General features: G+C 38.2%; 1 protein-coding gene across 1 annotated transcript in view; it reads right to left on the bottom strand.

The window, feature by feature from the left end:
* Positions 1-1,474: 1,474 nt before the first annotated feature.
* Positions 1,475-17,473, bottom strand: part of LOC126470297 (polyadenylate-binding protein-interacting protein 1) — a 134,676-nt gene continuing 118,677 nt past the window's right edge. The window contains exons 9-10 of the mRNA XM_050098058.1: positions 16,383-16,474; positions 1,475-3,234 (exon numbers count right to left, since the gene is read on the bottom strand). Coding sequence (XP_049954015.1) covers positions 16,387-16,474 — 88 coding nt within the window. The 3' untranslated portion in view covers positions 1,475-3,234; positions 16,383-16,386. The remainder of the gene's footprint in view (positions 3,235-16,382; positions 16,475-17,473) is intronic.

The following is a 17,473-nucleotide window of genomic DNA, read 5'->3' as shown; positions in this document are numbered from 1 at the left end:
CATGGGCAGCTGTACCTGTACACGCCATCCAAGTTCTGTCTGACTCAATACCCAGGCGTATCAAGTCTGTTATTACGGCCAGAGGTTGTTGTTCTGGGTATTGATTTCTCAGGATCTATGCACCCAAACTGCGTGAAAATGTAATCACATGTCAGTTCTAGTATAATAAATTTGTCCAATGAATATCTGTTTATCATCTGCATTTTTTCTTGTTGTAACAATTTTAATGGCCAGTGGTGTATATACACACTTTGTGACAAAGGCCATAGACCGAAATCTTTAAGAGTGTGAATCTTTTTACTGTGACTATCTGCGACTCATCATCTCCGCTATATCATGAGTGGCAACTTTTTTCTCATAATACAGTTAAATTCCATCCTAGATTTTCCACTGTTTGATTTTTGCTCCATAAACTATTGTTTGACAAATATTTCAGTTGCAGGAACACAAGCTAAGTCAGATTTTGGAAATGGTACTGTATGATTAAGATCATACTTCATGTTATACCTGTATGCGGCAGTGCGGGGGGGGGGGGGGGGGGGGGGGGGGGGTTAAATAAGTTGCAAAACAGTTTTTTTTTGTTACAAAACTGTTATTCCAGATGAATAATACATGAAAGTTAAAAACTCGGGTCTTATAAAAACTGGATTTGACAGATGTTAGAAGCCAGTGAATTTTTAATTCTACTACCGCTAAAGGACTGTGATTATGCTATCATTAATTATGTAAATCAGGAAAGCACCAGTATGACATTATAGACTGAGATGTCCACTGTGGAAGTTATTGCTCAAGATATCAAAGATTACACAAGATGGAAGCTAATGTACAGACAAGGGACCCTACTTAACTGAAACTGGGAAAGAAACTTAATTACAGGCATACTATTTTCAAATTTTATCGGAGATAAAAAATTAGTACAAGATTACATTTTTATTTATTTCAAAATATGAAATAACATATACTGAAACAATGGAAAATACAGGATGGAATGTAACAATATTATGAGATGGAAAGTTGCTGCTCACCATACAGCGGAGATGCTGAGTCACAGATGGGCACAACAAAAAGTAAAGCTTTCGGCAATGGCCTTTGTCAACAATAGACATGCATACGTGTGGGCGCACACATGCAACCGCAACTCACACACAATGTTTTTGTTGTACCTATCTGTGACTCAGCATCTCCGCTATATGGTGACATTTAACATATACTCTAACCTCTTTCTTTTGTTTGGGTTTGGAGGAGGAGAGAGTACATAATTTTTGCTGCACCTGAATCTGCTGCTGCCCAAATGCTACATTAATTTCAAAAGCTGACATAACTTTGATAAAGCTATTGAAAGTTGTGATTTTTCTAAGAGTGCCATATGTGTGTACAATTCAGCAGACCTACATTTTATTCAAATTTATTTATGTGAGAAATAAAAGGATTTGATCAGAATATTCAGAATAAAACAACACACTTTTTTGCCAGAACCGATTGGAAAATAGTACTTTTATTTATAAATAAAAACATCAATAACTCAATTACAAATTGTCGATATGTGAACTTTCTTTAAATTTTTAATCTCTTGATACAATACCAGAAGTTTCTATAATCCACTGAACACAGATTTCTTCTACACATTGCACACTTTTACATCCAACATTACTTTTTTTTTATTTAAGAAAATACATATTTTGTTATAAAAATTTATGAGTGTACCGACATCCACAAAAGAATTGATAATACTATTTAAACAACTACATTTATAACTACACATATTATAAACAAAAAATTCTTAACAATGATAGATCAAACAATTTTCAAAGGCTGAATCACTCTTAGCATTACCTCAACAAATCAGACTTAACTGAACATAATTCATTGTTACACAGTCCAATGTACCTACCTGAAGACAGTTTTCATCACAACCAGTAAAACAGCAGAACAACAAAAACAAAAATACAACAATAAAATCTCTCAATATCATTTGCAGTTTTATAAAGTACTGTGCGGTTTTCATTTAGTGCATGCGTTTCTCATAGATTTCACTGGATGAACTATCATTTATTAACAAGTTTATGAAAATAAATATTTTGTTGAATTTTTGAAAGCAACAGATGATTCACATTCACACTACACTAATCACCAGCAGTAAAAATGAAATCTTTGCTACACAGCTAAAAGATCTTGGTGTGTGAAAGACAAAACTGACTGACAGTAAAATCTCTCACATGATTTGCATCACCAATTGCATTGACTAGTAGTAATTGTTCCAAAATAGATATAAAAACTGACAGACAGACAGACAGACAGACACACACACACACACACACACACACACACACACACACACACACACAAAATAAGTACATTTCAGGGTTTGTATAGCACTTCACCAAACACACACACACACACACACACACAAAGACAAAATAAGTACATTTCAGGGTTTGTATAGCACTTCACCAATCTTGGAAACAGTAAAAGAAAAGCAACAATGAAAAATGAAAACAGAGAATTCATTTATAATAAATGCTGTTTTGAAATACTATTACAATTAACTTAGTATGAAATGAAAACAATAGGCATAATTACTACAAAGCACACACACACACACACACACACACACACACACACACACACACACACACACACACACCCCTTGCTGGCGAACTCGTATAAATTAAAAAATCAGGTACTAATATAAAGGAAAATACAGTAAAATCTGAATTTTATAACTTTGGTCCCCATTTCTTCTCAAACTTCTGTTGAGATTCTTGTAATTCCTCATTTTGAAATGGATCTCCTCGATTTGATTTGATTTTTTAAGCGCCCAGTCAGTGACAAAATATTTGAGTATTATTTGCAGTTTTTGTAGTAAACCAGGAACTATTGAAAGCAAACAAATTCTATTTTCTGAAAGTTAAAGACCTTGCAATTTATACTAACAAAAATGCAAAACATTTTTATATAGACAGTATTTCTCATTTCCAGTTTCTTGCCTTTGTGCTATTTTCATCACCTTCTCACCATTTACATAATCCAGAGTTTACTGTATTCATAATCTTCATCTGAAAACATAATTCACAAGCCTTCTGCATGTATAAAACTGTCAAGAAAAAAATGCTAGTTGTCTAATGTCAGATGTTGACATTAGTGTCGACAGTCTTCGGTGGCATTGATGTCGGTGATGTTCTATATCTCAAGAATTACTGTTTTTGTGATGAGATTTTCACAGCACAAGTTATTCTGAAACAAACAATTATACAGGACACTAAATATTGCAACATGACTAGTTGAAATGGTTAATGTACACACACAAACTGAACTTCAGTACTCATTTCCACCACTCCAAAATTTATGTATTCCTCTGCTACAATACAGCCAAACTAATTCCATAATTATATCATTCTGGCATTTGCTAATGCAATTTAGGTTTATAAATTTTATTATTTCCTCCCCGAGTTCAAAATGCATCACAATTAAAAAAGTAGAAGTTGATAGTTTGTCCACTTTGATTTCTGCTGCCACTTCCTCATCACTTTAAACTCTGTACAATCCTTAAATGTTTATCTATCTGTATTTGAAAGGCAGCTTATGAAGAATCTCTATGAAAATTCCACTGAGAATACACAGCAAAAGTAACTGTTGGTTTCAAAATGATTTGCCAAAAAACATTTAGTTGCTGCGAAAATATTACTTTAAGCATGACAGGAAATATAATAGCAAGAACTGTTTCATGATGGTGATATTTCCTTTTTGCAGTACATGGCAAAGTGTAGTCCTCATACCCGTATCTTTTTGCTGTTCTCTTTACAAAAAGAGTACAAGAAGAAAGACGATTTGTAGGAATTGGTACGAACTCTAATTTACAGTCCTAGCCAATTCACGAGATACATGAAAGGAATCCATTTTGTTTATTTAGGAACCATTCCAGAACAATAGCCTTGCATCTGCCTTCTGTAAAACACAGTTTACATTTACATGCATACTCTGCAAACTACTGCATAGCATGGCAGAAGGGTTCTACTTTAAATCACTCCATATGCTTAACCCTATACACTCTACAGTTGTGGTTGCTTCTAGTGGCTGACTGCTCATCATGCAAACAACTAGACACACTACCTATTTATACATAACACATTATATTTGTCTGTGCTGAGGATCAATAGGTAGTTCTGGCACCAAGTGTTGACCCTATACATGTTGTCTTATATTGTGATACAATGTTTTGGCATTGCACATTTCCTATACTCGACAGCTATGCCTGTTAATAACCCTATGTTCTGTACCAGGTAAGATAATTTATATGTATCACTAGCACTAACGAACTTTATACACTCCTGTGAGGTACACCTAAAGCTGTTTTCACACCTGAACACTTTTCCCCAAACAATGGTATACTGATTTCTATTTACTAGGAAGTTTTCAATTAAAAAAGAACTCTGGTGGTCCGTAAGATCACATTTTATTCACTACATGACAATGTGAACTGCGTCAAAAGCCTTGAGGAACTCACAGAACGTGCCTTTGATGTGGATGCTATCTACTGCACTCTTGATCTCACTGACTAACAGAATGAGCCAAATTTCACAAAAGTGCTGTTATCAGAACCCATGGATTGGATTGTTTTTCTTCAAATAAAAATAAACAAACATAAATTATGTTCTAATATTTCTCTAATCAACTGACATAAATGATCTACACCTATAATAATGCCCATCTATCCAAAAACCTGCACCTTTTTTTGAGTCACTCAACACTTCATTGTTCCGGCAACCTATAATGAAATGCTGTCAGTAATAAAGGGTGTATATGCGGACAAGAAAAAACAAATTCCCAGATTTTCCCCAGATTTCCCAGTTAAAAACAAACTTTCCCCCGATGTGGAAATACACTTTTTCCATGATAAGCGACAGTGTACTTTACATTGGAGCTGTAAAAATATCAATCCTTTACATGGTAAAGCTTTTATACACTAGCGTATATCTTCAGAGAATGTAAAAACTCTTAAAAAATGTTTTGGAAAGATCTGTGATGTGCAGCAACATTTACGCTGTGATTTTCATATTACAATATGCTGCATATTTTTGTATTCGTATTACGAAAGTATAGATTCAAAACAGGACCTTAATTTCCAAAGCATTAAAATCAACATTGTAATGTGCTTTTGTAAGCGTCATAGCTTATGTCATGTGATCTCACGAGCCAATAGCAACATCACTGTTAAGTAGTGTTAACACACTAATAGGAAAAATTAATGGTTTAAATTAATGTACATAGCGCAGCTACAAGAAATGTTAAGCTTTCACATATAATATTTATCTTTAAGATTCATAAGATACAAGAAAAGCTGAGCTTTCACATATAATATTGGTCTTTTTAGCGTGTGTTACACTTCAAGATACATCATACAAATGTGACAGTAAATTAATGGACTGCTGTCAGTAATTCAGGGGTGTATGTGTCTTCTGGGCTTGACATTATTCTAAGTAGCTGGTAATCAAAGTGCTAGTTTAAAATGACAGCCAAACGCTCTACAATTTAAGAAATTCATTGCACATTCTCACATGTAACTTAATTCATCTTACGTATAAGGAAATTTCCTTTGAAAATAAAGCTTCTCAAAAAATTATTCGCAATATTTTTCCGCGACCTCTTAGACACGGGTTCATTTCAGCAGCTGCCAGAGCGCGCCACAAAATACACATTATTGCGCATCAGCAGCTATGGTGATGTAGGAAGCTCGTATGTTCGTACACATATAGCATTAAGGGATCTTACATGACGTCATAATAGGAACAGGACATCGGAGGATACTCCAAGAGCATAGGAATTTCGCAAACCATACTAAAAGCATAATTTGGCTTAGAAGACACATTCATATGTCCAGACTTACAAGTAGCCCCCAACCTGATATTAAGCTTTTCAGTGCACTTTAACAGAGACCAAAACAATGAAAAATTCCCTGCATTATAAATATTCCCAGGTTTTTCCCGGATTTCCTGGAGCGTGTACACCCTTGTAATACTTCTAGTTCACTTTTCTTCCGTCTGTAGAGTGAGATTTGTCTGTTTTGAATTCTGCGATCACTTCTCAATATCAGTCATTTCAGTTTTCATTCAATAATTTGAAGGACATACATTTCATAACTGTCTTCTGTAAAACACTTTGAAGTACTCAAATTCAGCAATTTGGCATTCCCTCCATCATCGATATCACTGTGTCACAGTGACTGCATAGATAACTGAGCCATTTATTGACCATGTTGAACTAGAACTTCTTAGGACTTTGTCACCAGGAATGTAGCTAGAATTTTACCTCCTATTTCATGGAATGTTTCTAACATTATTTCCCTTTCTCTCACTAAGCTTCTGTTCATGGAGTAGCCAAAACATTATGACCACCTGCTTAATAGTGTATCCCTCCTCTTTGGAATGCAATACAGCAGCAGTTCTGCACAGTATAGATTTGACAAGTGCTCTGAAGGTTTCCGATTATATTTGGCACCAAATGTCCTCATAGAGGCCATGCAATTCTCATAAATTATGTGCTGGCGCTTCATGGGCTGGCGGGTGTACACCACAAATGATCCAAAATACCTACTGTATTTTAGGGACTACAAGAAACTTTTTTCTTCAAAAAAATTGCCTCCAAAAGTCAGGTGTGTCTTACCTGGAATTACTATAAAAATGTCCATGTTTTGATTTAAAATTCCCACCAGTTTTAAAAATGGCGATATATTCGACGACATGGGAAACCTATTTGGCAACATCACATTCACCTGGCAGCAGCAGTGCACTGATGTGATGAACACGAGTTGCGGTGATTCACAAGCTTGCCGACACTTTCTCCCTCCTGACCCGTCATCATGAACCCAGAGCACTGTCTAGCCTATGATGCGTCATTGCAGTCTACAGTGCTAGTGAACTTTAACTGAAAGTGATCTGTGTTATCGGTAAAAATACAATATTTTTGTTAGTAGCCAGTTTTGTAATGGAAAAATAAAATAAAATGTATTCACATGGCATGGGCCATAAGTTGAAAGTGAAAGCATATGCAGAAGAACATGGATACAGAGCAGCTGAGCAGCATTTCGGCCCTCCTCCAAAACTGGAAAAATGATGGTTTTTCAGGGATTTTAAAGGTCAGTTTAGTTTTATAAACTAAAGATTTTTTTAGTCTGACTCTGCAATCTAATGATAAAAATCGTAAAAAAGTTTTAATTTTAAAATTTTGCTTAAAAATTAAGGTGCATCTTATAGTCCGTAAAATACAGTATGTATTTACTGGAAAATGATATTTGAAACACATGTTATGTATCACACTTGAAAGCCCACTCAATTGCTTATACTGTTCAATGAAAACAGATTAAACTTAACACACTATTTCCTATTTTCTGCAATCATTTCACTTTTGGTGAACAATTGTCCACCTCCTTCTGTTTGTAGGAGGGCATTGTCAAGAAAAAAGTTGAATGGAAAAACCTTTCACAACCAAAAATTTGTATTTTATATTAAAATATTGTTTGTGACTACAATAGAAAACATCACGCTCCATTTTTCATCTTTTCAAATCATCAAAAAAAATCACAGACAATTTGCAAGTCAGATAATCCACGAGATAGACATTGTACTTGTGAATTCTTAAGAAGAATTAAATTTAGAACTTCTTTTGTAAGAGATTCTCACTTTCATATGTTTTTGATATCTATCTGCTTCATTCAGGGTGTATATGGGGACAAGGAAAAGTAATTACTGGGTTATTCCCGGATATCCCATTTAAAAATATGCTTTTTCCCGGGCTAAATGGTTCAAATGGCTCTGAGCACTATGGGACTCAACTGCTGTGGTCATTAGTCCACTAGAACTTAGAACTACTTAAATCTAACTAACCTAAAGACATCACAGACACCCATGCCCGAGGCAGGATTCGAACCTGCGACCGTAGCAGCAGTGCGGCTCCGGACTGGAGCATCTAGAACCGCACGGCCACCGCGGCCGGCTCCCGGGCTAAGTGACAGTATGTTTTCCATAGATTTTCCCTTGGAACTGTAAAACTTATCAATCCTTTGAATGATTAACATTTTATACACTCGCGTAGAACTTCCCGGAAGAAAAGTAAAGACAGGGGAGAGAAGTTTTGGAAAGACTTTTAATGGAGGGGAAAAAAAAGGAAAGAAAGAAAGAAAGGAGGAGAGAAGTTTTGGATAGACCTTTGATTTGCAGCAACATATACTCTGCATATTTTTGTATTACGAAAGTATAAATTCGAACTGCACGAAACACAGCGAGTTAGTTAAAACCGAGCTTGCGATGTACTTTTGTGAGCCAATCATCTATCACGCCAGCCGATGACAGCAGATATTCAGAGAATAGGACACGTGTTATCGTCAGCCAATAGCAAGATCACTGGTTACGTAGCACGAACACACAAAGAGGAAAAGTTAACGGTTTACATTAATATACATAGTATAGCTACAAGAAAAGCTAAGCTTTCACATATAATATTGGTATCTAAGACTAACAAGCTACAACAGAAGCTAAGCTTTCACATGTAATATTGACCTTTTTTTGTGTGTGTTATATTTTAAGATACATCACACAAATGTGCCAGTAAATTTAAAATTATAACAAACGCCTGGGCTCGAAATTCTTGTAAGTGGCTGGTCCTCAAAGTGTTCAGTTTTAAATGCTCTGTGACTTAGAAATTCATCCCACTTTCTCACATGCAACATAATTCATCTTGCGTAAAAAGAAATTCACTTTGAATGTAACACTTTTCGAACCACCTTTCACAATACTATCTGGAGACTGTTAGACAAAGGTTCGATTTACCAGTTGCCAGAGAGGGCCAGAAAACAGGCATTATTGCGCATACTTAGCTGCAGTGGTGTAGGAAGCCCACATGTTCGTATGTATAAAGTACTAAGAGAGCTTACATTACACAATAAAAGAAACAGGGCATCAGAGGATACAGCTGGTGCAGCTATCAGCCACACTTCAAGTAGCAGAAAGCGGGAGTAGGTACTGCTCACATGCGAGTCAACTGTGCATGCACATCAGCCCGCTGGCAAGTGGTCAAATGAACCTAATGTGAACAGTTGTGACATCATGCTCATAGCAAGCAGTTTATTGTTATGAAGAATTACACAGTCTTCATCCAACGGTCTTCGACATATTTTTGCAATTTGCAGACGCTTGTGCGTGCTCGGTGTTTTGTTGCTGTAAATTGCGCATTCCCTTTGCCACTAAAGTTTTATTTTTTCCCCTCTCGTTTATAATTTATTCTGCAATATCATTCTCCAGTAGCAGGATACAGTAACATTCTTCGCTAGAGAATCAATTATTACCAGTCTAAATAACAAAAATTTAACTGAAATCTAAACCAATGAAAAATTCCCGGGTTTTTCACGGGTTTCTCCCGGATGAAAAAATTCCCGGGTTTTTCCCGGATCTCCTGGTTGTCCCGGGTCGTATACACCCTGTTCATTACACATCAACAATGGGTGACAGCCTACAATTCTGTACTAAGTTCCCTCCGGCAATTGAGTGAAAGTGCAACAGCTACAATCCTCCCTGTTTCCCACCTGAACAACTAAGGTTCTCAGGGTGAAGCATATGTATTATGATAGGGAAAAAGTGAGGGCCAAGTGGAGAGGGTACCTCCTTCCACCTTTTCTGCATACTTACCCCACTACTGCTCTCATCATCATGCACTTCAGTTGTCACAAGATTTCAGCTCACATCTGCCAAGCCAAACACAGGAAACTATGCCATAAAGAAATGTAGTCTGGTGCAAGTATGCACAGTGCATTACAAGATACTCATTTGAAAATGATACAATAACCAAACTTGGCAGATAGCATATTGCAGTAAAGATTTTGTAACCAGAAGTGGACAATCACTTGTTTTAAACAACGTAATATGGATGCGAAACTTCGTCAAGAAAATATTTAAAAAGTTAAGTACTGAAATAGAGCCTCTATATATTAAGGTATTTTCTTGTGATTTAGAAGGTGTATGGCAGCCAATTACACTGTTATTGCTCATCTACTAACAGTTTGGATATGAATGCCGTTGCTCTTACACCATGCAGATTATACTATGTTAAGACGCTGATTCGACTTACGTTCGCCTTTTTTTTCAGCTTTGTAAATGTATTCCAGTGCTTACCTTACTTCTGTCATCTGTATAAAGGTACTTTATGATGATTGTACTAAAAATATAAACTAAAGAAACCAGATGACATTTGCTACATTCTTTGTATTTATTTTCAAGATGTCATTACAGTACAGTACTGAAAAGTAGTAAAGAGCTAGCTAAATAAATAACTGTCCACCAGCTGAAAAAAAATGAACTTTCATTTCCAGAAGAGAACATTTACTGTTTGTGAAACATGAAGACAGTAAAAATGTAGTCCAAAGTGACTGGAAAGAAGTGCAGGTGACTAATACACTACTGGCCATTAAAACTGCTGCACCACGAAGATGACGTGCTACAGACGCGAAATTTAACCGGCTGGAAGAAGATGCTGTGATATGCAAATTATTAGGTTTTCAGAGCATTCACACAAGGTTGGCGCCGGTGGAGATACCTAAAACGTGCTGACATGAGGAAAGTTTCCAACCAATTTCTCATTGACAAACAGCAGATGACCGGCGTTGCCTGGTGAAACAATGTTGTGATGCCTCGTGTAAGGAGGAGTAATGCGTACCATCACATTTCCGACTTTGATATAGGTCGGATTGTAGCCTATCGCGATTGTGGTCTATCGTATCGCGACATTGCTGCTCCCGTTGGTCGAGATCCAATGACTGTTAGCAGAATATGAAATCGGTGGGTTCAGGAGGGTAATACGGAACGCCGTGCTGAATCCGAACGACCTCGTATCACCAGCATTTGAGACGTCAGACATCTTATGCGCATGGCTGTAACAGATCATGCAGCCACATCTCGATCCCTGAGTCAACAGATGGGGACGTTTGTAAGACAACAACCATCTGCACGAACAGTTCGATGACGTTTGCAGCAGCATGGACTATCAGTTCGGAGACCATGGCTGTGGTTACCCTTGACACTGCATCACAGACAGGAGCACCTGTGATGGTGTACTCAACGACGAACCTGGGTGCATGAATGGCAAAAAGTCTTTTTTTCGGATGATCCAGGTTCTGTTTACAGCATCATGATGGTCGCATCCATGTTTGGTGACATCGGGGTGAACGCACATTGGAAGCGTGTATTCGTCATCGCCATACTGGCGTATCACCAGGCGTGATGGTATGGGGTGCCATTGGTTACATGTCTCGGTCACCTCTTGTTCGCATTGACGGCACTTTGAACAGTGGACGTTACATTTCAGATGTGTTACGACCAGTGGCTCTACTCTTCATTCAATCCCTGCGAAACCCTACATTTCAGCAGGATAATGCACGAATGCATGTTGCAGGTCCTGTACGGGCCTTTCTGGATACAGAAAATGTTCGACTGCTGCCCTGGCCAGCACATTCTCCAGATCTCTCACCAACTGAAAACATCTGGTCAATGGTGGCCGAGCAACTGGCTCGTCACAGTATGCCAGGCACTACGCTTGATGAACTGTGGCATCGTGTTGAAGCTGCATGGGCAGCTGTACCTGTACACACCATCGGAGCTCTGTTTGACTCAATGCCCAGGAGTATCAAGGCCGTTATTACGGCAAGAGGTGGTTGTTCTGGGTACTGATTTCTCAGGCTCTATGCACCCGAATTGCGTGAAAGTGTAATCATATGTCAGTTCTATTATAATATATTTGTCCAATGAATACCCGTTTATCATTTGCATTTCTTCTTGGTGTAGCAATTTTAATGGCCAGTAGTGTATATAAGAAAGGTACAAGAAAGGACCCGCAAAATTACAGACCAATATCACTAACTTCTGTTTGCTGCAGAATCCTTGAACATATTCTCAGTTTGAGTATAATAAGCTTTCTTAAGAGTGAGAAGCTTATGTATGAACCAGCATGGTTTTAGAAAGCATGGCTTGTGCAAAATTCAGCTTGCCCTTCTCTCATATGATATACTGAGCACTATGGATGAAGGACAGCAGGTAGATTACAAATTTCTAGATTTTCAGAAAGCATTTGACATGGTGCCCCATTGCAGGCTGTTAATGAAGGTATGACCATATGGAATAAGTTCAGTGGCTCGAAGACTTCTTAAACAATAAAACCCAGTATGTTGTCCTCGATGTTGAGTGTTCAGAGACAAGGGTATCATCGGGAGTGCCCCAGGGAACTGTGATAGCACCGCTGTTGTTCTCTATATACATAAATGCTTTGGTGGACTGGGTGGACAGCGATCTGTAGTTGTTTGCTGATGATGCTGTGGTGTACGGTGGTGGTAAGTTCTATGGGGGCTCAAACTGCTGAAGTCATCGGTCCCTAGGTTTACACACTACTTAACCTAAACTATCTTTCGTTAACGATAGAACACACACACACACACACACACACACACACACACACACACACACACACACACACACACACGTGCCCAAGGGAGGACTCCAACCTCCAATGGGAGGAACCGCACAAACCGTGGCAAGGCGCCCTAGACTGCATGGCTGGTGTACAGTAAGATGTCGAAGTTGAGTGACTGCAGGAAGATACAAGATGACTTGGACAAAATTTCCAGTTGGTATGACGAATGGCAGCTAGCCCTAAATGTGGAAAAATGTAAGTTAATGTGGAGGTGTAGGAAGAACAAACCTGTAATGTTAGGATACAGGATTAATAGTGTCCTGCTTGAAACAGTCAAGTCATTTAAATATCTGGGCATAATGTTGCAAAGCGATATGAGGTGGAATGAACATGTGAAAACTGTGATAGAGAAGACAGACCATAGACTTTGGTTTATTGGGAGAATTTTAGGAAGGAGTGGCTCACCTGTAAAGTAGACCGCATATAGGACACTGGTGTGACCTATTCTTGAGTACTGCTTGAGGGTTTGGGATCTTTACTAGGTCGGATCGAAGGAAGACATCGAAGCAATTCAGAGGCACGCTGCTAGATTTGCTATCGTTAAGTTCGAACAGCGTGCAGGTGTTACGGAGATGCTTCAGGAACTCAAATGGGGAATTCCTGGAGGGAAGGCGACGTTCTTTTTGAGAAACACTATCGAGAAAAATTAGAGAACTGGCATTTGAAGCTGACAGTCTAACAATTCTACTGCCGCCAACATACATTGCATGCAAGGACCACAAAGATAAGGTATGATAAAGTATGGCTCATATGGAGGCGTACAGATGGCGAAGATGATGAGTATGTCACTCATCGAAACGTCGCAGTTTGAAGATACCGCCACCTGGCTGGAAGCCCGAGAACTCTTCGCCAATTTGTAAGTATGTTTATGAAAGGTCAAGGTCTTGTATCAACCAACTTTTTGAATTTATTACCAAACTGAAAGAGGATTTTGTGAACGGAGAATGCCTGGTTGAATAAACTTACATTCAGAACACTTTTGATTAAAGGACACCAGTCACCGAAAGGTAGAAGCATTGAGTTGTTGGAAAGCACAAAATAAATGAATCTTCCTAGCTTTTGGAGCCATCATTTGACAAGCTATAGCAAACACACACACACACACACACACACACACACACACACACACACACACACACACACACTTATGCTCCTACATGGTGCCAGTTTGACTAACAGTGCCAATGCTATTTTTCAGCAGGCAGACTGCAGTTGTGGTGGGGGTAGTGTCAGGTGGGGTGGCTAGATGGGGAGGGAGGTGGTAAGCAGGGAAATGGCTAGTGGTTTGGAGAGAGGTAGTCAGATTGCCAGCTAGGAATACGGGAACGAGGGGTGGCAGGAAGATGGGCTGGCAAGACTGTAGCATCCAACATGGAGCAGCACACGCTGAATGCAATGTGGGGATTTGAATTGGGAGGGGATGAGAGGACAGACAAACTGTTGGGTGGGGTGCGCAGGGATAGTGGGTTACCTGACTTGAGGCCAGGATGATTACAAGAGCAGAGGATGTGCTGAGAGGCTAGCTTCCACCTGTGTAGTTCAGACTAGCTGGTGCTGGAGAGAAGGATCCAGATGGCTCTGGTTGTGAAGCAGCCTTTGAAGCTGAGCATGTTGTGGTCAACTGCACTTTGTGCCATCAGGTGGTCAACTCTGTTCTCGACAACAGCTTGGCAGTGGCCATTCATTCTAGCTGACAGCTGGTTGGTGGTCATATCAACATAAAAAGCTCTGCTGTGTGGAGCAGGGCTGATATATGGCATGGTACCTTTCACAATTGTCAACGGATAACTCTGAATGCTAGCAAGTTCTCTTTCTTTTGTGTGTGCCCATCAACAACTCTATGTTTCCACTTTTCGGTGAATGGTCTCCGTTAATCCAAAAGTATTTACAGTGTACAAGAATTTTCTTTCCATTCAAAATAGTTCACCCGTGAACAGTCTCAAGGAAGCTATTTTTCTAAATTGATTTTGGCTACAGGAATGCCAAAGTGGCCTCAGAGGAGTTGTACGATTTGTGTAGAATGAAGCACAGCGAGATATGAATAAGTGGCAAGAAAAAGTACTGGGTACTATTGTGAAAAATCTGATATAGGACTTCATTTCCCAAAATCTTTCCAAATTTTTTATGCTGAGCCACATGTAAGTAACTTTCAGTAAAAAGAATATATTCTGAAATAGCTTTATTCTTAATATGGACAACTTCTAATCTTAATTTAGGAAACTAATGACAAAAAAACTGAAAAAGCATGGTATCACTCAGGTGAATAAAATCCTGGCTGCACAGTTCTCAAAGCGTTAAATTATAAAGGTACTTCAGTTTGATTATGTGACAGTTTAACCTTACCTTAGCTTTGCTAGTTACTTTTCATTTCAGTGCAAAGCAGAAAAAAACGGGTCTTCTGCTCCCTACAAGTAACATCGACAAACGTGTGCGCACAGGCAATGTATGCTTGGTGGCTGTTCCGTGTCATATTGATAGATTTTTGGGAGGAGAGAGGAAAGGAACAACTATAGGAAAGGAGATAAAGAGTGGGAACAACGTTTCCAGCTTTGGGGAGGGGAAGGAACAAGAACTTAACATTTATGGCAATTGATTATTGTTTAATTGTCCTCTTCAGAAGAACTATGGGTATCCCAAAAACTTACTAGCTGAATTGTCACTTGATACAATGACAAATGTTGTCAATTAACTTTTCTTTGATGCCTTTCTTCAGAAAACTGTTTTCGTTGCTCTAGCTCAGTGGTCACCAAACTGCAGCCTGAATGAAGTATTCATGTGGCCCACTGTTCTCAGCTGTATTTTATAATAATACGAATCTAGAAACTAACAGTAGAATCAAAAATGTCGCCTAATGTTCAGAGATTCACAAAAGTATAGTTGTCTTGCTTAGTAACAAACAAAAACACCTACACAGAGAATAATATTTTAAGGTGTGCTTTATTTTAAAATGAATTCAGCTGTGAGCTAAGTATAAAGTTGATCGCTTATGTCAGGGGCAGAAGGATAAGTAGTGCAGCCACTGCGGGGTTAGTATCTGTGATAGGGTGAAGGTTTTATTATTTGTCTTCCAGTATTGACAGCTGGTGGGTGTTTGTGCCTCATATTGATCAGCTGCTATGGGATGAATTTCACATTGAAATAACACGGATTCATGAACAAACATCATAGAGACAGTTACCTCCATACGCAGTACATATTTATAACAAGGAATACAAAGTTAAATTAAGACTGTTTTCATACAATGCTATGAATAGAGGAAAAATGACATTCAAAACACTTAGTAAACATCTGTGATTTGCCTCTCATATTGTATAATGATTCATTTGTATGATTACTGTTATTAATTAATTAATTAATAATCCACTCACACAAACACAAAAATTACAGTGTAAAAAATTTGGGCTTTCTGAGGGTAGCAGCAATTAAAAACAGAACAGTCGACACAAAGTGTTCTGAATGGTAGCGACATCAAACGTGTCTTTCACCATTGCATTTTCTGCACCCAAGTATCAAACATTTCAGAATCCTTCCACTTGAATGGAACTTAGCAGCTCGTGTTCTTTGTCATTTGTTAAATCAAAAGTGATGTAATTCTAAAAGTGATTATGGGGACAGAAGAAATGGCAGTGGTGGTGGAGGAGGAGGAGAAATTAAGTCTGTAAATATGGGACATTCTTTGTTATGGCTGAGTAAGATGAATGTCTCTAGTCATGTTTCTAGCACATTAAAGAAACAGTTTCCTTTTTCTACACCTTTCTTGAAATGGCAGGCTTCAGAATATAGGGCAGATTCAAGTTACACAAGATAGAGAACCATCACACATGATCTCATCTATAAGAACGTGTCAGTAAACTGACTAACAATTTCATACTTACAGTTTTACTGCTGTTTGGAGAACCTCAGGAATTCCTCAAATGCATCATCTAGTCCATTCATTGGATCCTCATAATCCCAAATTACCATATCACTGGAAAATTAAAGCAGTCTTTATATTTAAATTCCCAGTATTTATTATAGATATTAGAAATACATAAAACTGGTTCATTGCTGTATTTCTTGAAACAACATCATAAACAGACATGGAGCTCAACAATCAGTAAGCTGGGCTGTTTCAGTATTTACTTGTATAAGAAAAGTAAATTTACACAGGATGGAATAATTAGAGAAAATGAACTTCCTGACAGGTTAAAATTGTTGTTATTAACTGGAATGCGTGCTACCTTTCATCTTCTAAGGCTTAGGCTCTTCCTACCTATGAATTCTCAGGAAGCCTTACATACCAATTCACATGTTAGATCTGCAGTTATTTCTTTCCAGCACTTCCATACTCTGCAAAATGCAGAATGGAAACTTCCGTTCATTGCCCATACACTATCTTTCAACAATATGTACCACTTTTTGTTTCATTGCTATTCTATCAGAAACTATATAACATTAAAAATTTTAATGCTACATTACACTCCATTCTATGCTATTACATAATTTTAACTAATTGTTAAACAATTTATTTGTTGCATGTCTAACCACAAGTAAGTAAAGATGGTACAAAGGCTAAACATTTCTGATCATGCTCAGATTGCAGCTAAAACTGTAGTATGGAAGTTGCCAGATGGAGGGGATGGGAGAAAGGGAAAGTGAAAACAATATAGAGTCTGCATGGAACTTGTTGCATATGGATTAACTTACTCACCTGAAGGGTGCTGAGCCCCAAAAGATAGTTATGACTTAAGAGGTTAAAGCTAACGCTGTAGCAGTGTTTGCATAAAATACTAAATGGTCCCCTAGGCAATATATTGCGGTATCTGGTTTATCGTGTGGTTTGGCCCAACAGATAATGAAGGAGATCGACAGACAGCCACGAAACCCACACTTTGTCCAAGCATTGTCACCAGAGGACTGTGAAGTTAGGACCGAGTTTGCTGAATCCACATTACAATGGATGGAAGAAAAACCAGGTATCCTGAGT

Source organism: Schistocerca serialis, chromosome 3, assembly GCF_023864345.2.
Source record: "Schistocerca serialis cubense isolate TAMUIC-IGC-003099 chromosome 3, iqSchSeri2.2, whole genome shotgun sequence".
NCBI classification, from domain to species: Eukaryota; Metazoa; Arthropoda; class Insecta; order Orthoptera; family Acrididae; genus Schistocerca; species Schistocerca serialis.
Note: the sequence above shows the minus strand (reverse complement) of the source record. Positions and strands in the feature narration are given on the sequence as shown.